The following is an 18,957-nucleotide window of genomic DNA, read 5'->3' as shown; positions in this document are numbered from 1 at the left end:
GGCTGGAAGGAAAAATAGGGAGAAGAATGCTAAGCAACTCAGAGAATTAAATTGGGCCTATACTTTATAGGGCTCTGCAGACCACAGTAATGATTCTGGACACTATTCAGAGGCAGGCAGAAAGCCATGGGGCAGCTATGTGTAGGGAAGTAACAAGCTCTACCTTACACATTAAAAGAATCACTCTTACTGCAGAACAAAGAAAAAACTGCAATGGGAAAAGTACAGAAGCAAAAAGACCACTTACAAGGCTACTGCAGTAATCTAGGTAAAAGTGAATGATAGTTTGCGCCAGGATGCAGAGGTGGGGACTGAAGTTTGGATTTACTGCAAAGGATGAGTTAAGAGAATGTGCTCATCAATTAGATGTAGGGTGTGAGAGAAAGTAAGGATCATGGCTGATCCCAAGCTTTTTGGCCTGAGCAACTTAAAAAACGGAGGCCCCACTTAACAAGATGGGAAAGACTAAAGGAAGAGCATATATCAGGCAGAAAATCAAGTGTTTACTTTTGGACTAGTAGGTTTGAAATATCCAACAGGTCTCCAAATTGAGATATCAGATAGATAGTTTTGATCCATGAGTAGTTCAGGGAAGGAGACTGCCTCAGAACTATAAATTTGGCAAATGTTATCATTTGCAAGAGCCAAAAGCACAGAATAAGCCATATATCCCTGCTGGAACTCTTCTACATGCATTCTACAAAAAGAATTAAGCTCTATTTATGCTAACAAACATAGCACACCTGTTATAATGCAGTATAATGTTGCCCTAAGGAGCTTTATTCCTATTTCTTTTTTTTTGAAGGTCTCACTGTTTCCCAGGCTAGAGTGCAGTGGTGTCATCATAGCTCACTGCAACCTCAAACTCCTGGGCTCAAGCAATTCTCCTGCCTCAGCCTTCAAGTAGCTGGGACTACAGGCACACTCATTTTTCTATTTTTTTGTAGAGATGAGGTGTTACTATGTTGCTCAGGCTGGTCTCCAACTCCTAGCCTCAAGTGATCCTCCCATCATGGCCTCCCGAAGTGCTGGGATTACAGGCCTGAGCCACTCACACCTGTAACATTTTTGTTATTACACTACCTTAGGGAGAAAAGTCCCTACAATCTAGTGAATGGCAGTGATGCAAACAGCAGATTCCTTCCAGAGTTGTCCAAGTTAAAATAAATAAATAAATAAAATAGTAGATTCCTCAAGCTGCCTTACAATGAGTTTTATGTTCTCATTAGTAACTAGCCACAAGACCAAGGTTGGGATGTGATTTCAGATATAACAAACAGATGGCTTGCAAGTGGTTAACAGATGGTTATAGCAAACACAATGACAGACAGAGGAATGTACCAGAAGAGGAGGACATTACAAAAGAAAGCTTTTAAATCATAAGGCTATAGCAATAAATACGGGGTCTTTCCAGATGAGTCTAGAAAAACTAGGAAAGGGACTCTGAATAACAAGTTGTCGACACACAGTAAAAACATGTTTCATAAATGTTTGTCAAATACATGGCTGGTAAAACACAATTTTGAGGGAAATTAGAAGATGAGCTTATATCTGATAGATTTCTTGTTAATGTCTCGTTATTTACTTACTGACTGAAGTGCGGCGAAACTTGTGAACATAACCACAATGATATTCATGGAGATCCTGCATGCAATTTCTCTCTATATCTTTCTTCTCTCCGTTCTGTCTCTCAGGAACCAAAAACACCAAATCATTTTCCTTTGGATGTAGCTGTTTAGCCAGTTCACATTCCTCCAGATAAACTATGAAACAAAAAGTCAAAATTTATACAACTCTAACAGAATTATTTTAAATAAGATTAACTCGAAAGAAATTAAACCCTTGCACTTAAGTTCAAAAGTATATAGCACTAGTGGACTTTGCATGTACTTTAAAATGGCAATATAATCCAATCAAAAATTTAAAATATCAATTGTAGATTTATAAAACTTTTCTTAAAAACTGCTACAAAGGCAAAATAGAGAAAAATCATAATATTGAAAAGTAGCTAATACACTTTCCTTCCTAAACATATATTCTGGTTTTTAATCAAGAGACTTTCTTGTCTGCTCCCCACTTTCAAAATCCCAGGAGAAAATACAAAAACAGATCCAAGTATAGTCATGCGATACATAATGACATTTCAGTCAATGATGGGCTGCATATACAACAGTGGTCCCATAAGACTATAATATTCTATGTATTTTTATTGTACTTTTCTATGTTTAGGTATCAAAATAGTTCCCATTGTGTTACAGTTGTCTATAGTATTCAGTACACACGCTGCAGGGGGTTTGTAGCCTGGGAACAATAGCCTGTACTGCATAGCCTAGGGGTATAGTAGGCTGTATCATCTAGGTTTGCATAAGTAAACTCTATGATATTCCCACAATGACAAAATCGTCTAACAACACATTTCTCAGAATGTAAGTAATGCATTACTGTACATATAAGAATTTTGAAATGGCATTTCAAACAAGATGGAAAAGATAGTCATAAACTAAATGGGACTGAGAAAATAGAGCAAGCAATGGCATAAAACAAAGTTCAGTACCAATCACCAAATCCAGCACTATACCCTGAAAAATACAAAACACTGCTCAGAGAAATTAAAGACAGCCTAAATAAATGGAGAAATATACTAAATTCAAGGACTAAGACTCAATACTGTTAAAATGTCAGCTCTCCCCAAATTAATCTTTAAATTCAAAGCAATGCTAGTTAAAATACCAGTAGGCATTTTTATAAAAATTGACAAATTAATTCTAAAATTTATATGATAATACAAAGAAACTTTTTAGAAAAGAACAGAACTAGAAGGCTTAACACTACAGGATTTCAACACTTCTTATAAAGTTACAATAATCAAGAGAGTGTGGTATTGGTGTAAAACAGATATACAGATAAAGAGAACAGAACAGTGTCCAAAAATACGCCAGCAATCAAGGTCTGATACAGGTGCCAAGGTTATTTAGTGGCAAGGTTATTCAATGGGGAAAGGAAAGTTTTTTCAACAAGTATCGCTAAAACTGGGTATCTATTTTTTTAAAAAAACAAAAAGCCCCTTAATTCTTACATTAAATCATATACAAAAATAAACTAAAAAATGGTCATCAAGGCCAGGCGTGGTGGCTCACACCTGTAATCCTAGCTCTCTGGGAGGCCGAGGCGGGAGGACTGCTTGAGCTCAGGAGTTCGAGACCAGCCTGAGCAACAGTGAGACCTCATCTCTACTTAAAAATAGAAAGAAATTTGGCTGGGCAACTAGAAATATAAAAATGAAAAAATCAGCCAGGCGTAGTGGCACATGCCTTAGTCCCAGCTACTTGGGAGGCTGAGGCAGGAGGATCGCTTGAGCCCAGGAGTTTGAGGTTGATGTGAGCTAAGCTGACGTCATGGCACTGGGTGTCAAAAAAAAAAAAAAAAAAGGTCATCAATATAGACATGAAAATTAAACTGTAAAACTTAGAAGAAGCGGTAAGAGAAAAATTTTTGTAGCCTTAGGCAAACATTTCTTAGGACAAAAAAAGCATGAACCATAAAAGAAAAAGACTAAAAATGGATAACATTAAAATTAAAACTTTTAGAAAGATACTGTTCAAAAAATTAAAAGGCAATCCACACACTAGGAAGAAATATTTCAATATATAAATCTGATAAATAACTTGTTCTATGAATATATAAAGAACTCTCACAACTCAAAAACAAGACAAATAACCAACTAAAAATAGAAGAAATATGAAGGGGATATAAGAATGGCCAATAAGTCTGTGAAAAGATGCTCAATATCATTAGCCATTCCAGAAAAGCATAATAAATTAAAATCACAATGACATACTACTGTATACCTATTTGAATTGCCAAAATTAAAAACACTGACAAAGCAAAGTGTTGACAAGGTAATGGATCAATTGGAATGCTCATACATTGCTGATGGGAATACAAAATGGTACAACCACTTTGAAAAACAGTTTAGCAGCTTTTTATAAAGTTAAACATACACTTATTATACTACCTAACAATCTCATCATTCCTAGATATTTACCCAAGAGACTATAAAACATGTCCATGCAGATTTGCACTTGAATGTTCATAGCTACTTTATTCATAATAGCCCCAAACTGGATACAACTCAAAGGTAATAAACTAGTGAAGGGATGAGCAAACTGTAATATGTATATACACAAACACTGGTATACTGAGCAGTAAAAAGGAAGAAACTATTGATGCATGTAACAACATGGACAAATCTCAAAAGCGTTATGTTAAAGTGAAAGAAACTAGGCACAAAAGACTACATACTGTAGAATTCCATTTCTATGAAATTCTAGTAAAGGCAAACAACAATGACAGAAACTGGTCAGTAACTGAAGGAAGGGGTAAGAGCACTGGCCAAAAAGTAGCATAGGAAATTTTTTATGATGATGGAAATGCTCTATATCTTAATTGAGGTGGTAGATACACAAATGTATACATTTGTCAAACTTGTTGAATTGTGCACATAAAATGAGTGAATTTCCACAAGAGTTGAAAGATGGAAAAAACCTCAAATGTCCACCAATTGATGAATGGGTAAATTGTAGCACATCCATAAAACGGAGTATTATTCAGCCATAAAAAGGAATGAACTTACACTTAACGCTACTGAACTGTACACTTAAAATGGTTAACATGGTAAATTTGATATTATGTGCTTTTTCCATTTAAAAAAAAGGAAAGAAGAACTGTTACATGCTACAACATGGATGAACCCTGAGAACATTATACTAAGTGAAAGAAGCCAGACATGAAAGGTCACTGCTTTGGGAAAAACACTCCCCAAACTGTGCTTTCCTCTAAACTCCATAACAATCAAAACAGAAGAGGACTTCTGTGACCAAATGTGGGTTTTTCCAACACACCAAGCAGCAGACACCAGCTGGGTGTCCTCTAATTCAATTCCAACACTATCTGGAGATAGTGTCAGATCCCACAAGATGAAGGCTCAGTCCCCAAGACAGGGCTCCCCGCCCCACAATACCAGTCACAAGTCCAGGCCTCCAAAGCTTCTGACTGACCAGCTTCAAGCTGGGGATCCTCTTTGGGTTCGGTTAATTTGTTGGAGCGGCTCACAGAACTCAAAGAAACACTTATGTTTACCAATTTATTATAAAGGTACAGATGAAGTGGTAAGGCGAGGTATGGGGGAAGGTGGTGCAGAGTTTTCATGCCCTCCCTGGGGTGCCACCCTCCCGGATCCTTCATGTGTGCAGCTATCTGGAAGTTCTCCAAACCCAGTCCACTTGGGTTTTTATGAAGGCTTCATTACATATGCATGATTCACAACCATGTAGAAATGTGATTGGACAAAAGTGCATAATCTAAACTCAGCAAAGCCTGTCTGTTTAGATTCTTTTCAGCCTCTCTCTGAAACATTTCTTCCTCCAGGGTATGAGACAGGACCCTCTCTGGAATCAGGGTCTTTTCACCCACAATCAGATTAGAGTCCTGCCTTGGGCAGGTGAAAGGGGGAATGGAGATGGTCAGAGAGATTCTCCTTCTTGAGGTCTAAAGTGCTCCAACATTGTAACAAGGACTATGGTAGTTATAAGCCATGAACCATGGACGAAAACCAGTATGTAAGACACCACTGTCATATACTATATGATTCAATTTATATGAAATATCCAGAGACAGAAAGCAGATTAATGGTTGCCAGAGGATGGCAGGGGAGAGTTGAGGAGTGGCTGTTTAATGGGTACAGAGTCTCCTTCTAGGTGACAAAAATACTTTGGAACTAGACAGAAGTGATGGTTGAACAACACTGTGAATGTACTAAATGCCAATAAATTGTACACTCTAAAACGGTTAATTTTGTTATGTGAATTTCACCTCAATTAGAAAAATGAGTGAATTTTATTATTAAGTAAGTTATACTTCCATAAAGTTGACTTTTAAAAAGATAATTTTAAAATAGCATACATTACCTGAAAACAGTGAATCTCACAAAATATTTCTTCCAAAAATAACACACAGCAGCAATCTTGGCAGAACTGACCTGCCAGTAGCAACCCCCACCACCCAACCCTCAGTTGTGACAGCCAAAAATACCTCTGTATATTGAGCCAAATGTCCCCCAGGGAGCAACAACACCCCTGGTGAGAACCACTTTTACAAAGCAATAAAAAGAAAAACATAAGATGACACAAAAGGATATGATAGGTAATGTCCAAATTTGTGTAAGCCAGAAATATGAAAACACCAAATTGCAGCAAGGGAACACTCACACTCCTAAATCATTCAAGGCTGTGTGGTGAGCAAGAGCAGGCGAAGAAATGTGAGGGGGTGAAACAGAGAGCTAAGGAGCTAACAACTCTGCAGCACCACCAGAAGGGTCAGACAATCTCTAGTGCGAACATACTAAAGGAGCATGTTGACAGAAATCAGAACACAATATACAGGGAAGCATCTTAAAAGTATATATGATCTGAACTGGCAGGAAATCTGAGGGATAAAAAAGAAAAAGAATGGAGAGTTGCCCTTTTATAACTAGGCAATGTAGGTAGAAGTAAAAAGGGAGAAAATTTAGGGTCCTGCAAAGACCCTCAAAAGTGGAACATGGCCAGGTACGGTGGCTCACACCTGTAATCGTAGCACTTTGGGAGGCCAAGGCAGGAGGATTGCTTGAGGCCAGGAGTTCAAGGTTACAGTGAGCTATGATTGTGCCACTGCACTCCAGCCTGGGCAACAGAGCGAGAAACTGTCTTAAAAAAAATAAAGGTGGAAAACACACACGTATCATTAAAATATTACAATACCCGGAGACTTTGCTACACTTACAGAAAAGGGTGCCACTCAACTTATAATCATGTAAACCATCTCACCCCAAAAATGAATAGAAAAAGTTAATAAATCTATATGTAAATATTACAAAAAAAAAACAACCAAAAAACAGAAAATGAGATCCAACATACTGATGAAAATTCTCCCTCAAACAACAACCAGGAAGAAAAAGAACACAGAATTAAATTATACTTAGCCATTCATTTGTGAGATATAAAAACTATCTTGAACAAAAAACTCAAAAATAAAAAGAAACAAGAAGAAATAAAGAAAAAGACAAGAAACAGGATATTTACTGATTACAAACACGAAACTTTGCATTGGAGAAACATGAGACACCATCACCTTAACCAAGTAATTGAAGTCAACATCACCAGCAATGAGATATGTATCACATCATGCACCTCTTGGTATAACATACACATTACTTCTTCTGTGCTTTTCTTACCAAATGTGCAAAACCTGAATTTAATCCTAAGACAACATCAGAGAAACCCAGATGGAGAGACATTCTGCAAAGTAACTAGACAGTACTCTCTAAAAATATTTAGGTCATGAAAGACAAAGATAGACTAAGACACTGTCCCAGACCAAAGGAAACTAAGAAGACATCACAACTAAATGTGATTTGTGATCCTGGATTACATCCTGGAGCAGAAAATAGACATTTGTGGGACAATTGGTGAAATAAAGTCTAATTAGTTCTTAGCTTGTATCAACATTAAACTCTGGTTTTGATCATTGTTCTATGGTTATGTGAGATGTTAACATTTGAGGAAGCTTGCTGAAAGTTGTATGGGAACTCCGATTTTGCAATTCTTTAAGTCTGAAATTATTTCAAAATGAAAATTCTTCCAATTCAAACCTAACCTCACAGGATTCTTCATCGCCTTATTCCATTCATCTCCCTACTCCCATAATAAGGTAACCCTACCTCCTTACAACATCAATTTACACATTTGCTCTATTTAAGAACTATTAATACCAAGCAAGTTGTACTACCAAGAAAAAATCTCATAAATAAATTTTTGCTGTTGTTTTTCATTCTTCCTTTCTTTCTTTCTTTTTTTTTTCTGAGACAGGGTATTTCTCTGTCACCCAGGCTGGAGTACAGCTGTGCAGTCATAGCTCAATATAACCTTGAATCCCTGAGCTCAACTCATCTTCCAGCCTCAGCCTCCAGAGTAGCTTGGGACTACAGGCATGGCTCACCACGCTTGGCTCTTCTTGTTTTTAGAATACATCTCACTAAGGTTGTATGTCAGGGTACTATGTTCTAAAAGTACTTGAATTAATTCTTTTTTTCCTCAGTGGGTTATAGTACAAATTTAATACATAATTAGGTTTATTTATTTCTATTGTATTTCATTTTAAGGTTTGCCTTTTTATTGATCTTTGTTGATTTAATGGCTCAAAAGTCACATACATATAAAAAGTATATTCTAGTTCTATCAGTCTTTCTTTAAAAAATATTTTTGTGTATATATATACTTTTTAATTTTTTTTTTTTTTTTTTAGAGACAAGGGTCTTGCCATGTTGCCCAGGCTGGAGTGCAGTGGCTTTTCACAGGTGTGATCACTGTGCACTACAGCCTCAAACTCCTGGGCTCAAGTCATCTTCCTGCCTCAGTTTCCCAAGTAGCTGGGACTATAGGTATACGATACCATGTCTGGCTATTTATATTTTTTATTAGGTATATATGCATGCAGAATTGTCCTATCTTCTGTTGAAGTGAACTTATCATTATAAAATATTCCCTTTTTATCTCAAATAATGCTTTCTACCTTAGTGTCTATTTAGTCTGATATTAACAAAGCTGAACAAGCTTTTTCTTAGTTGGGTTTACATGGTTGTCTTTCTCCAACCTTTTTCTTAAAATCCTTCTGTATCTTTATGTTTAGGTATATTACTTGCTAACAGGATATAGTATGCCCAGATCGGACTTGAATTTTTATTTTCAACTTAAAGATACCAAGGCACCTCAAGAAAACTACAAGTTCACACATGGAATAGGAAAATGTATGAGATAAACCTGGAACCTCCTGTGATAACAGACAGCAAGAAAACTCTCAAAGATTAGTAAGGCTCTGTTCACATATCCCAGGAGAGCCAACAAGAAGGAGCCGATTGCCATGGATCGAAACACAAGTATATTTAAATCCATGCATTCGTAGTTTTTTCTTTTTTTTTTAAAGCTCACGAGTCATTTTGAAAACTGGTCAAAGGTCAAGTATTTATTCTATCTTTCCTTTATTATAAAACTATACTACTGAGTAACCAAATAGTAGATGTAGAGAAATTTCTCTCTATAGAAGTATTCCAGCTAATGAAGAAATGATCAAATTAAAATATCACCATTTTGTTTCCTTTAATGAATTAATGAATCTAGGCATTGAGCACCAAGAGCTGTGAATATCACAAAAAGAAACAAGATAATCATGTACCTGCTGATGGAGGTACTATGAAATAGTTTTGCCAAAAAAAAAATTTATAAAAATTTAACCTGAATCTAATTAACCCCAGATTCAACTATCAATTCACAAGAAACACAGAGGAGAGAGAAACATTATCAATACCAAGAAGTGGATGTAATCAGCAAAGTCCAGACCATGACTAACTCTCTGTAAGATACACAATCCAATTTTTTCAATAAATAAATTACAAAGGGTGAAAAATGAAGAATTATAGTTTAAAAAGACCTATTGACCAATGTCATTGGGTGAACCTAATTTGTTCTTTTGGTTTTTTTTGAGACAGGGTGTTGCTGTGTCATCTGGGCAAGAGTGCATTGGCGTCATCACAGCTCACTGCAACCTCAAACTCCTGGGCTCCCTCCTGAGTAGCTGGGACTACAGGTGCGCAGCCACTACACCTGGTTTTCTATTTTCTATACAGACGGGGTCTCGCTCTTGCTCAGGCTAGTCTTGAATTTCTGGCCTCAAGTGATCCTCCCGCTTCAACCTCCCAAAGTGCTAGGATTACAGGCGTGAGCCATTATGCCCAGCCCAGGTAAACCCAATTTGGATCGTGATGCAAACAAACAGAAAAAATTTGTTGTTTATGAGAAAATTGGAAATTTGAACACTGAACGGAGTTACTGTTAACCTTTTAGGTATGATTATGAATTTTTTCCCAAGCCCTTATTTTTTGGAGATATTCACTAACACAGTTACAAATGACAAGAAAACTAACTAAAAGATATATAAAACTTCTCCACAAAATATTATAAAACATTGAGAAAAATTAAACCTAAATTATATACCTTATTCATGAATTAGAAAATCAGTATTATATGTCAATTCTCCCCAAATTTCTACTTTTTTCCTCTAAAATTTATATGGAAATGCAAAGGGCCAAGGCACGCAAAATGGAACAAGGTAGGAAGACTTGCTCTATGGGATATTAAAACTTATAATGGACACTAGATTTATGACAAATACGACAGTGTGGTGGAGCAAAGATGGTCTTTCAATACATAGTACTGGGATAATTAGACCTCCACCTGGGAAAAAAATGAAATGTGACCCCTACACCTTGGTCACACACAAAAATCAATTCCAGGTTGACAAAACAATGAAGCTTCTAGAAAAGAGGTTCCCAAACTTCCTCGCCAGATAGTAAATGTTTTAGGCTTTAGGGGCCACATATACTGCCTGTTGTATATGCTTTTTATAGCCCTTTAAAAATGTAAAAATCTTTATTTAGGGCAGTCCAAAAACAAGACACAGGGTAGGTATCAACAGATCTACAAGCTGTATTTTGCTGATCTCTGTTCTAGAATGTAAGAGAATATACTTATAACCTATAGCAGAGAAAGATTTCTTACTCTTCATTTAAGAAATGGGACAGAGCAGAGAGTGTCTCAGACGCTGAGTCTCTAATGAGCTTTTCTAGTAGACAACATTTCACACATTTTGTCACAACTTATGACTGGGAAAATTAAGCACATCCTGTGTGACTCCATTGGGAAAGGACTCTTGAAAGCTTGTGCCTGGTTTCTTCTAGACTTTGTCCCATGCGCCTTTTCCCTTTGTGGATTTTGCTTTGTTTCCTTTCACTGTAATAAATTATAGCTGTGAGTATGACTGTATGGTCAGTCCTGTAAGTCCTTCCAGTGAATCATCAAACATGGGGGATGATATGATGGTTGGGGACCCTCCCCACCAGAGTTTGGGTCAGGAGGATTTGTTAGAACAACCCCAACTCACCGAAAGCCCTTTTGGGAGAAGGAAGAAAGGGTGGGGTATGACAAACCTTTGTCTGGTGCATGGGTAGGCTACAAAGTCATCCATGGTATGGAATAGCAGCTGAGCTGCTGTTATTAAGAATGGTAAAAGTTACCCATGGAATTTGAAAATGATAGAGCCAACTCCTGGAGAGATGAATAGCAGGATCCCTGGCTGCTTTTGGCTGTGCTGGCTAATGTGAGGGGAAAAAGGTACAGCCGAGGTAATGCCTTTGGTTTTTGTTTTCTCCTTCAGGTAGGTGGAGAAATGGCCGAAAATCTAAGGTGGGGTTTGGGTGCGACAAAATGTTAAAACTTTACTCAGTTCTCTCTTTCAAGAAGGGAAAAAAAATTAAATGAGTTCCCTAGACTGAAGCAAAGCTTTAAGTAAAACAGAGACCCCAAAAAAGGGAAAAAATACCCCAGCCCTCTGCATTCCAGCCAGGATCTTCCCTAGCAGCTGTAATATTAACCCTGCAAAAGCTGAATTTACTACTAAGGGCTTGAATAAATTTGCAGACTTGAAACAGGTGTGTGGGGTGGGGGGGGCGGAGTTGGACAGACTTGTTTTTAAAATGTCTTTATTATGCTTTGTGGCTATTGCATCCAGATGTACAGCTGACCCTTGAACACAGATTTGAACTGCAAGGGTCCACTCATATGTGGATGTGATTCCACCTTTGCCACCCCTGAAATAGCAAGACGAACCCCTGCTCTTCTTCCTTAGCCTACTCAACATAAAGATGACGAAGATGAAGACCTTTACAATGATCCACTTTCACTTAATGAAGAGTAAATATATTTTCTCTTTCTTATGATTTTCTTGGTAACATTTTCTTTTCTCTAGCTTATTTTATTGTAAGAATACAGTATATAATACACAGAACATAAACAAAATATGTGTTAACTGACTCTGTTATCAGTAAGGCCTCTGGTCAACAGCAGATTAGTAGTAAAGTTTTCGGGGATACAAAATTTGCATGAAAAATTTCAACTGCGCAGAGGGATCAGTGCCCAAACTCTCATGTTATTCAAGGGTCAAGTGTACAATAAAACTGTGAAAAATTAAACGTGGTAGTTTTGAACACATGAGGATAAAAATTATCTATGCCTCAAAAACTTCGTGTTAAAAATTAAACAGCAGCCAGGCATACTGGTGAGTGCCTGTAGTCCCAGCTACTCAGGAGGCTGAGGCAGGAGGCTTGCTTGAGCCCAGGAGTTTTGAGGCCAGCCTGGGCAACATGGTGAGACCCTGTCTCTGACAAGAAAGAAAAAAAAGGAACAGCAAATAATGAAATTGAAAAAAAAACTTCAAACTTGCAATAATGCATACAAATTAAGAAGAGAACAATATTCCTAATAGAAAAAAAAAAAAGAAGAAATAACATTAAGAGGCAATTAACCCCACATCCCCAAGAATACTAAGAACCAGTAAACATTTGGGACAAAAACTAAAACTTTAAATGAGATACATTTTTCATATATAAAATCAGTAAAAGAAGGTCTCAATTAGCAATGAGGGAAATGCACATCCTTACATTCTTACATGATGTTAGAAGTGAAAACGGTATTCCTTTTGGTAGTCACAGACAATATGAATCAGAAGTCTTAAGATGTACATGTAGTTTGAGAGCAAAGGGAACTATTCAGATGTTTATAATAGTGAAAAACTATAAATAAAGTACATGTCAAACTAGAAATATTGGTTAAATGAACTATGGAACATGCTTCCAATGGAATAATTACAACTGTTAAATATGATATATTGTTATTATTTAATAACACTGAAGACATTTATAATATATTCAGTGAAAATAAGTCAAATGTATGCTTCATGAAGGCAGGTACTTTGTGTTTTCTTCATAGCTACACACTCTGCATTAGGAATCATATACTATCAAGTATAAAATAAATATTTACTCTATGACTGAATGAAAAATGTCACAAAATAAGTAAAATGATCCCATCTCTCACACATACAGACACACATACTTCATACAGGTGAGCAGAACGTCTGGCAGAAAGATACACACTAATATGTTAATGGAATTATCTTTAGATAATGGGAACTGTGGGTGATGTTTATTTTATTTCTGGCTCTTATTATCTAAATGTCATGTAGTACATTTCCCAAAAACATACACATTCATTTTTTTCTTAAGCAGATATACAGAGTAGGATGGATGGGGTGGGGGCCAAAAGAGGACTTATGCATTTCATTTTTAAAAGTTCTAAATGTCTCGGGCATTTAACTAGTACATAATAGCGATATGTGGCTCAGACCAATCATAAAACAAGAAGACAGATGCCAAGACTATTACTGCAGTATTCCTGCCAAGTCCCTCACTCACCCTCTCTCTCATTCCTAGCTTCCACTGACACTTCAGCTTGTGGGATTCTAATTACAGAGTGGGGAAAAAAACCAGGAATTTTATTTTCATAATTGTCCCACTAATCATCCTCATTTAAGATTTTAAACATATTCTTGTAAGAGGTTGCAAATTCAGCTTAAAAAACCTATATCCCCCAAAATTCAAATAATGATGATCTCTTAACTAGAAATCTCCAATTATTGTATCATATATTCCAAGTTGCATAAGAAAGATCTTACCCACAAACTCCCAGTATTTTTTATAATCAGCAGGAAATTTTCTTAAATGCAACTGATAGAAATTCTCTTTATTTGGAGAGCTGAGCCATTCCTGAGCCACCTATACGAAGCAAAAACACAAATTAAGAATGCAAAAACATTATGGAAAGCCACGATAAACAGCAAAATTTTCCAAAGCAAGCAACTGTAAAACCAGAGAACTTAGAATCTGAGGTGACAGAAACTAAAATTTAATTTGTGGCAGTTTAATGAAACTGGCTAGAACTCTCCTGCCAATTCAGTAGCCATTAACTACATTTGGTTATTTAAATTTAACTAAAATCTTAAAAATTAAAAATTCCTCAAACTGGCCACCCTTCCAGTGCTCAATAGCCACCTATGGTTACTATACTCCTTGCTGCAGATGTAGAGCATTTCCAGCAGTGTATAAAGTACTGCTGGAATGTACTGGTAGAATGTGACTTCCCAACCAGACCATCTCACAAGTCCAAAAGGACCTAGATTTGTTGCAAACTTTGGGATTTCTCACCAACATGTCATCTGCCAGTTTTTAGAACACTCTATACCCACCTCCCAATTTGCCAAAGTCTCAAACTCAGAAGTACCTGTGAGGATCTTCTGAGAAGTAAAGAGGACTACCTCCAACCCCAAATTTAGAAAGGAGACTACTAGTGTAAGTAAGTCATATTAGGTTTCAATTTTTTAAAAAACTAACAAATTACCTTTTGGGCCCTAAGAAGGGTTTTATCTAAATGTAAGTTGACCCAGTAAGTATTTAAATGAACAATTACAATTGGCCTTCAGTTCCTCTGATGAAATTTATCATCAAAGACAACTGGTGCTGAGCTGCTTCTGCACTACAGTTAACCAATCAAGACTCCACAAGGGTTATGCTATGGAAAAGGGGGGAAGGGGCGGAAAAGAACACTGAATTTGTGTTATCTGCTAATGAGGTCAGATTCTGGTCCACAACAGTTATGATCAATTTTTATTATCCAATTTTATGTCCTAATACCTTAAGATATGGCAAGTCCATAAAATTATCTTCAAAAAATGCATTCTCTATTCACAGCATTATTTACAATTACCCAAAACCTGGAAACAACCCAAAGGTCCATCAACTGGTAAATGGATAAACAAATGTGGTACATCCATACAATGGAATCTCTCATTTGGCAATACTAATACATGGACAAACCTCTAAAATATTATTATTATGATGTGAAAGGAGGCAGATGCAAAAGACCACATACTGTATAGTTCTGTATATATGACATTTCCAGAAAAGGCAAATTTATGGAGACAGAAGGTCGATTAGTGTTTGCCAAGGGGTGGTGGTAGGAATGGGGATTGGCTGCAAATGGGCACAAGGGATTGGTTTAGGTCTACAAAAATATTCTCAAACTGGGTTGTGGTGATGGCTGTACAACTCTGTAAATTTACTAAAATATCATCCATTTGTATACTTTAAAAGGGTAAGTTTTATATTATGGTATATTATACCTCAATAAAGCTCTTAAATGCATCCTAGTGTATACAACAAAGAGCAAAAGAAAAAAAGGATTACATTCTACCTGCAATAAGACATATTAACAGAATAATCAAACACTATATTTCAGGTTCAAAACAAAATACTAACCAAAGTTTTATAAACCGTCTATACCTACTACAGCATTCCATCAACAAAGTGAAAGTTAAATTGCATCAAACAACAACCCTTGGTCCAGGATTGTTGTTGATGCCACAGCCCATAGCTTATTAGAAAGACTAAAAATTAAAATTAAACAAGCTATCTTAATACCACTAATCATTACTGGCCTGTATAAACTAGAAATACTAAACCAATATTGTTTAAATTGTATGCTTAAAAAAAGAAAAAGGTTAAACATCAAGGTAACTTCAAGGCAGACTGACTTAACACATGCACTTCCTTTAGCTCTTTCTGAAACCCCACTAAAACACCAAAGGGATTTTTAAAACCAAGATTAGCTCATTAGGAAAAAAAGAACACACGAGAGGGGAGTATCAAAATTTTGGAAGGTGGAAAGCAGATGAATGAAATGGTAACTACCTCAGCAAGCCCACGAAGCTGAACTTCAACTGGGAAACAATGTATTTTTAGAAGGATGGCTGAAGGGAGATTGATCTCAGCAAAAAACTATAGAGATTTAGTCTCTAGAGAGAATATAGTCTCTGACCTTGGGGACTGCAGGAAAGATGGGGATACCGTATTGACAAGAAAGGAATTAAGTAAATGTTTATAAATGGAGCACCAGGATACCTCTCCTCTGTCTCATACTCTCATCCCAGGCCTCTCCCCACACTCACCTCACAGCTAGCCCTATACTTTCCAGGGAAAATATTTGAAGATTCTTCTTTGGGAACTCTAACATAAAAGGTAAAAAAAAAAAAAAAAAAAAAAAGACTAAAACTATTGACAAAAGGGTAGGGATGGGGCTTCCTAATGAAGTACAAAATATCAATAATATTATAAAAGTAATGTTGGGTTTTACCATGCTACGGCACCTTCAGATCACATTTGACTTCCACAGTGCAATCATAAAGGGGATCATTTTCATAAAACTATTTGAAGGTTTCATCTGTTTTCCTAAGTATCTCTTTTAACTTGTTGCTATTCAAATTTATCTTTTTATACAGAATTTTTAAAAACAGATATATTTCACACAACATAAAATTCACCATTTTAAAGTTCACTTCAGTGATTTCTAGTACTATGGTTTTATTCACTATGTTATGTATCCATCACCACTATCTAATTCCAGAACATTTCCATTATTCCAAAAGAAACCCTATACTTATTAGCAGTTAGTCCTAATTCCCCCCCTCTACCCTGGCATCTCCTGGCAACTATTAATCTGCTTTCTGTGTCTATAAATTTGCCTATTCTGGACAATATATGTGAATGGAATCATGTAATACATGATCTTCCGTACCTGATTTCTTTCACTTAGCATAATTACCTTCCAAAATGTTGTCAAGGTTCATCAATGAACATGTATTAGAACTTCACTCCTTTTTATGGCTGAGTAGTAATTCCGTCATATGGATAGACCATATTTTGTTTATCCATTTATCAGCTGATGGACATTTGGGTCATTATCACTTGTTGGTTACTAAGAATAATGCTCAAAATCTACTTTTTAATCTTCTTTTCTTAAATGTGAGTAGGCCAGGAGAAATCAGCCATATGAAAAAAGGAATTAACAAAAAGGACTACAGACACCAAAATTAACAGGGAACTTTTAGCTGACTTTAAAATTATCATTAATAAACTTTAGCTAATAAAAAATACCATGTCCATGAAATAAGAATAGGATTCTGTAAAAAGGAATATTCAGAACACAAGAGTTCTAGGAAACTAAAAATATACTAAACAAAATTCAACAGATTTGGGAGAAAAGTTGAGAAGATCTCCAAGAAAACAAAGCAAAGTCCGGCCCGGTGGCTTACACCTATAATCCTAGTATTCCAGGAGGCAAGGTGGGAGGATCACTTGAGGTCAGGAGTTTGAGACCAGCCTGAGCAAGAGTGAGACCCTATTTCTACTAAAGATAGAAAAAAATTAATCAGGCATGGTGGGGTGCGCCTTTAGTCCCAGCTACTTGGGAGGCTGAGGCAAGATCACTTGAGCCCAGGAGTTCAAGGTTGAGGTGAGCTATGATCACACTACTGCACTCTAGCTGGCATGACAGAACAGGACCCTGTCTCAAAAAAAAAAAAAAGACTAGAGCAGAAAGAAAATGAAAGATAGAAAAAAAAAAAAAAGAAAATGAGAAAACTGAAGAAATTTTTAAGACATATAAGGTTTCAAAAATTTAACTCTCACATACCCTTTTTCTTAGGAAGCTTGAAGGATGTACCTCACTGAAGTGAGAGAGTGACCAAGAAAGATGACATGGAGTATAGGAGACAGAGACCCAACCCAGGGAAGAAGAAAATGCAAGCCTGAGAATAAGGATGGTAGCTATTTTCAGAAAATTGTCATACACCACACAATGAAGAAATTTATAGATTAAATGATGTGCCTGATCATGAGACATTTAAACATTCAAAAGAGAGTCTGAATTTAGTGATAAGTGTATAGAAAATTAAGTAAACACACAAAATAACAAATCTAGTTGGGAACGAAAGGAAAAGCAGTTATAGCACACTACATAACATAGCTGAGGATACCTTTCACACAATCGAAACAATAAAAAAATCCCACAGTGAGGATGGGGGAACAGGAATGGTGTGTGTGAAGGCTGGGCTGGGAAGAGCAAGTACCTCCTGAAGCAGGAAGCTAATAGAAAATGCCTAAAACTGGAAAATCAAGAAGTCATAATACAGGCATGTTATTTGGAAATATGGAAGGAAATTTCAAAAGAATCAATTAAGAACTGAATTACTGGTTACCTGGGAAGTGAGGGATGCCTGATGTTTTTTATGATGGGTCTTGTAGAAGTATTTGACTATTTTTAAACTTAGTGTATATACATACAGAACTTGTGCTCATTCTGTTTAATAAAAAAAGGCTGGGGCTACAAAAATGTCCAGAAAAGAAAAAATGTGAAAAGGGAATATATAAATATTAATACCTTTTAATTCAAAGAAAAATAAAATCAGAAATGTGTCCACCCTTAAAAGTGCTCTGAACAACTTCTAAGGGATTTAAGTGCTTTCCAGGCAAGAATGAAGCAACTCTAAAACAATGGCTAAAATTGGAGGCATAAGTTGACATAAAAGAATCAACATGAAGTACATTTTAAAGATGCACTGACTCGGGCTTTATAGAAGCCATTTATGTCGCCAAGTGTAGCATTAATAAATTCACTTGCTTATCTTCTTTTGCCACAGACTTGTCCCTTTGTGCAACACACTTCCTTCTCTTCAACACACCAAGCTATGCTGTTACCACAGTGGCACTCCACTCTGCCTGGAATGTACTTCCCAAAGCTGATTCCTTCTCTTCACCTGGGTGTCAGTGTAACACTCACAGAGGCTATCTGTTCTTTCCATCTAAAAGTGCCCTGTTCCCTTTGTTCTAGGTCACACTTGGAGCCTTTATAACAATCTGAAATGGTCACTTCCAGAGGGCAGACACCTCATGTGTCTTGTTTACCACTTTATCTCCCAGGCCTGTAAGAGCACTGAGAACCCAAATATCTATTAAGTGAATTAATTTATGAATATTTACGTCAACACCATTGGTTTTAAGAGTCTTACTACATGTGGGGATTTTTTAAGGAATCTGAAAAAGTAAAACTTTGTTTCTAATCCCTTACCTGCCTTGAAAAC

The 18,957-nt window shown here is 36.5% G+C and overlaps 1 protein-coding gene across 1 annotated transcript in view; it reads right to left on the bottom strand.

The window, feature by feature from the left end:
- The window catches only part of SETX (senataxin), an 86,156-nt gene that overhangs the window by 29,718 nt on the left and 37,481 nt on the right, over positions 1 to 18,957 (bottom strand). Inside the window, exons 10-11 of the mRNA XM_012639832.1 lie at positions 13,660 to 13,759; positions 1,590 to 1,763 (exon numbers count right to left, since the gene is read on the bottom strand). Coding sequence (XP_012495286.1) covers positions 1,590 to 1,763; positions 13,660 to 13,759 — 274 coding nt within the window. The remainder of the gene's footprint in view (positions 1 to 1,589; positions 1,764 to 13,659; positions 13,760 to 18,957) is intronic.

This window comes from Propithecus coquereli, unplaced genomic scaffold, assembly GCF_000956105.1.
Source record: "Propithecus coquereli isolate 6110/MARCELLA unplaced genomic scaffold, Pcoq_1.0 Scaffold142, whole genome shotgun sequence".
NCBI classification, from domain to species: domain Eukaryota; kingdom Metazoa; phylum Chordata; class Mammalia; order Primates; family Indriidae; genus Propithecus; species Propithecus coquereli.
Note: the sequence above shows the minus strand (reverse complement) of the source record. Positions and strands in the feature narration are given on the sequence as shown.